Genomic DNA, 1792 nt, shown 5'->3' with positions numbered 1-1792 from the left:
CGAGGGCAGGAGCGGCAGCGCCGGGCTCTTCGCCAGGCAGGTCCAGAAGCGCTTCAGCCGAGCCCAGGAGAAGGTAGGTGGGCACCCCAAAACTGTCCCTGTGAGAGCTGGGCATCCCAAAACTGCCCCTGTGAGAGCTGGACACCCCAAAACTGTCCCTGTGAGAGCTGGGCACCCCAAAACTGCCCTTGTGTGAATTCAGGCTCTTCCTGGGCATCCTAAAACTGCCTCAATCAGACTCAGGTTCTTCCTGCGCACCCCAAAATGGATCCTGTCAGACCGGGACACCCCAAAACTGCCCCTGTCCAGACTCAGACTCTTCCTGGGCACCCCAAAACTGCCCCTGTCAGAGCTGGACACCCCAAAATTGCCCCTGTCCACATTCGGCCGCTTCCTGGACACCCCAAAACTGTCCCTGTCAGAGCTGAGCATCCCAAAACTGATCCTGTCAGAGCTGGGCACCCCAAAACTGATCCTGTCAGAGCTGGGCATCCCAAAACTGCCCCTGTCCAGATTCAGGCTCTTCCCAGGCATCCCAAAAGTGCCCCTGTCCAGATTCGGCCTCTTCCTGGACACCCCAAAACTGCCTCAGTCAGATTCAGGGTCTTCTTGCACACCCCAAAACTGCCCCTGTCAGAGCTGGACACCCCAAAACTGTCCCTGTGTGGACTCAGCCTCTTCCTGGACACCCCAAAACTGCCCCTGTCAGAGCTGAGCACCTGAAAACTGCCCCCGTCCAGATTCAGGCTCTTCCTGGGCACCCCAAAACCGCCCCTGTGCGGAATCGGCCTCTTCCTGGGCATCTGAAAACTGCCCCTGTCAGATCTGGACACCCCAAAACTGCCCCTGTCCACATTTGTCCGCTTCCTGGACACCCCAAAACTGCCTCAATCAGACTCAGGCTCTTCCTGGACACCCCAAAACTGCCCCTGTGCAGATTCAGGCTCTTCCTGGGCACCCCAAAACTGCCTCAATCAGACTCAGGCTCTTCCTGAGCACCCCAAAACTGCCCCTGTGTGGACTCAGCCTCTTCTCGGAAATCCCAGAACTGTCCTTGTCTGCATTCAGCTTCTTTTGAACACCCCAAAACTGCCCATGTGTGGTCTCAGGCTCTTCCCGGGCATCCCAAAACTGCCCCTGTGAGAGCTGGGAACCCCAAACTGCCCCTGTGTGGAATCAGCCTTTTCCTGAGCACCCCAAAACTGCCCCTGTCAGAGATGGACACCCCAAAACTGCCCATGTGTGGACTCAGCTCTTTCTGAGCACCCCAAAATTGCCCCTGTGCGGCATCAGCCTCTTCCTGGACACCCCAAAACTGCCCCACCCAGTCCAGCCTCACCGCGCTCCTTCAGCCTCAGGCCCTCCTCATCCTCCTCACGGTGTCCCCTGTGCCCCACAGTCGGGGCTCGGGGTGTTTTGGGGTGCACCCACAGGGTTTAGGGTGGGGGGGGATGCGTTTACACCCAAAAATTCACCGTTTTCCTCAAMAAAATAATAGYGCTGGGGGACTCAYCAAAATGTTGCATTTCCACCCAAAATCCCAGCTTTGGCTGGGTTTGTCCTTCTTTCCCGCGGGGCGGCCCGAACGGCACCGCCCGGCACCTTTGGGTGCTCGGAGGGCGGGGATTTTGGGTTTTTTTGGGGTTTTTTGGGTCAGCGCCATTGTTTCTCCGAGGTTTTGGACGGTGACATCTCCCAAAAATGTCACTTTGGCTTCTCCGATTTTGGGGTTTTTCCACCCGAAACGCCCTGCAGGGGTTCTGGGGGGGCTGTGGGGTGATTTTGGGGTCCC

The 1792-nt window shown here is 57.7% G+C and overlaps 1 protein-coding gene across 1 annotated transcript in view; it reads left to right on the top strand.

Moving 5' to 3' along the window:
• Positions 1 to 4: 4 nt before the first annotated feature.
• The window catches only part of LOC130587530 (bridging integrator 2-like), a gene marked incomplete at its 5' end in the record, with an annotated part of 10738 nt that continues 8950 nt past the window's right edge, over positions 5 to 1792 (top strand). Inside the window, one exon of the mRNA XM_057388510.1 lies at positions 5 to 100. Coding sequence (XP_057244493.1) covers positions 5 to 100 — 96 coding nt within the window. The remainder of the gene's footprint in view (positions 101 to 1792) is intronic.

The sequence above is a fragment of the Malurus melanocephalus genome, unplaced genomic scaffold (genome assembly GCF_030028575.1).
Source record: "Malurus melanocephalus ecotype Western Australia unplaced genomic scaffold, MMel_1.1 scaffold_2052, whole genome shotgun sequence".
Lineage (NCBI taxonomy): Eukaryota > Metazoa > Chordata > Aves > Passeriformes > Maluridae > Malurus > Malurus melanocephalus.
Note: the sequence above shows the minus strand (reverse complement) of the source record. Positions and strands in the feature narration are given on the sequence as shown.